Source organism: Pteropus vampyrus, unplaced genomic scaffold (assembly GCF_000151845.1).
Source record: "Pteropus vampyrus isolate Shadow unplaced genomic scaffold, Pvam_2.0 Scaffold203, whole genome shotgun sequence".
Lineage (NCBI taxonomy): Eukaryota > Metazoa > Chordata > Mammalia > Chiroptera > Pteropodidae > Pteropus > Pteropus vampyrus.
This window is the reverse complement of record NW_011888984.1, coordinates 409,289-411,019: the sequence shown is the minus strand read 5'-3', so window position 1 is coordinate 411,019 and position 1,731 is coordinate 409,289. Positions and strand designations below refer to the sequence as shown.

The window sequence follows — 1,731 nt, the reverse complement described above, 5'->3', positions numbered from 1 at the left end:
AGAGGAATGTGGCAATCATCACTGCCCTTCGTGGAGGCTGAGGATTCAGTGAGACCCCTAGGACCCGGTTAGTGACAAGCTGTCTGTACACGGGGTCCACTGCGACAGCGAGCCCCAGGCAGGGCACATGTCTTGACTGTCCCCTTGCCCCCAGAGTGCGCCTCCACCACTGTGTCCAAGTGGCCGTACCCCAGACTTGAAGGCCCTGCTCAACGTGGTGGACAATGCCCGGAGTTTCATCTACATCGCAGTCATGAACTACCTGCCCACCATGGAGTTCTCCCACCCACGCAGGTACTTCTGGGAGTGTGGGCAGGGCTCAGGGCAGGGGGCCACCGAGCGGCAGAGGAGTGAGAGACAGAGCGATGGTCCAGAAAGCAGGCGATGGGGCCAAGGCAAGGGGACAGATGGAGAGGAAGCCGTGGGGAGCGGCAGAGGTGACAGAGGTGACGGGAGCGGATTCTGGGTGCTCCAGATAGGGGAAAAGGGGACAGAAGGATGAGAATTTGGGGGCTGCAAGGCAGAGAATGGCAGGGGAAGGAGGATTTCCAGAGGTAGGAAGCAGGGAGCATGGACTGGAGATGGGATGGGGCTGAGTTGGGGGACAGCAGGGTTGGGATTTGTGATCTGGGATAAGAAGAGAAGATGATGGGGCTCGGGGGACTCAGAGTAGGTAGTCTGAGGGCAGCAGACAAGATGATGGGCAGGAATTTTCGAGAGCTGGAATTGGGGATGGGGGATTTAAGGAGGCTGGAACAGGACTGGGAGTCAGAGATGGGGTGGGCTTAGGGTTGGGGGGCTCTCCGAAGTTGAAGCTGGGCCTAGGCCTGGCTCCCTGAAGCTGAGGGTGAGGCTTGTGGATAAAGCTGCCCTCGTACCCTGCACCCCTCTCCCCAAGGTTCTGGCCTGCCATCGACGATGGGCTGCGGAGGGCTGCCTACGAGCGGGGCATCAAGGTACGCCTCCTGATCAGCTGTTGGGGACACTCCGAGCCATCCATGAGGGCCTTCCTGCTCTCCCTGGCTGCCCTGCGTGACAACCACACCCACTCTGACATCCAGGTGGTAAGCACCTGCCCTAGACCAGCCCTCAGCCCCTGTGTGGGGTAGTGCTGGGGACACAGCGCTCGTGGAGCTCGCCTGTCATCTGACAGAGATGACCCACAGTGAGCCCTGCTGTGATGGGGTGAACGTGGGTCAGGGCCTGGATTGGGGAAGCATGGGTAGAGGGGTCAGGGTGAGATGGGGGCTCCTGGGCAGAGGGGTCAGGGCTGGGTAGGGTTGGGGGCAGAGGCATCAGGGCCAAGGAGGGAGGGTCCAAAGGCAGTACCAGCCTGAGCGATCACGGAAGACTTTCTGGGAAAGAGGACACCTGAGGTGAGACCTAAGGAACAAATAGGAGCCATTTGAGAGGGACTCTAGAGCGGGCAAGTGAGGTGACTGAGTCCTGCCTTCCAGCCGGTGTTGACTGACACGCACCCCACCGGGCCCTGTTCTGGCCCTGAGGGTTCCATGGGAAGCAGTGAGATCCCCAATCCCACAGACCTGCCTCCGCTCCCTAGCTCCGACCCTGGGGCTTCTCTCACCACCCCTGTACATCTCCTGTTGCTTCCTGTTCTCCCCTCCCCCTCAGAAACTCTTCGTGGTTCCTGCGGACGAGGCCCAGGCCCGAATCCCATATGCCCGCGTCAACCACAATAAGTACATGGTGACCGAGCGTGCCACCTACATT

General features: G+C 60.4%; 1 protein-coding gene across 1 annotated transcript in view; it reads left to right on the top strand.

The window, feature by feature from the left end:
• Window positions 1-1,728, top strand: part of PLD3 (phospholipase D family member 3) — a gene marked incomplete at its 3' end in the record, with an annotated part of 8,516 nt that extends 6,788 nt beyond the window's left edge. The window contains exons 10-11 of the mRNA XM_011372316.2: window positions 899-1,064; window positions 1,633-1,728. Of these exons, the coding sequence (XP_011370618.1) occupies window positions 899-1,064; window positions 1,633-1,728 (262 nt within the window). The remainder of the gene's footprint in view (window positions 1-898; window positions 1,065-1,632) is intronic.
• Window positions 1,729-1,731: the final 3 nt, after the last annotated feature.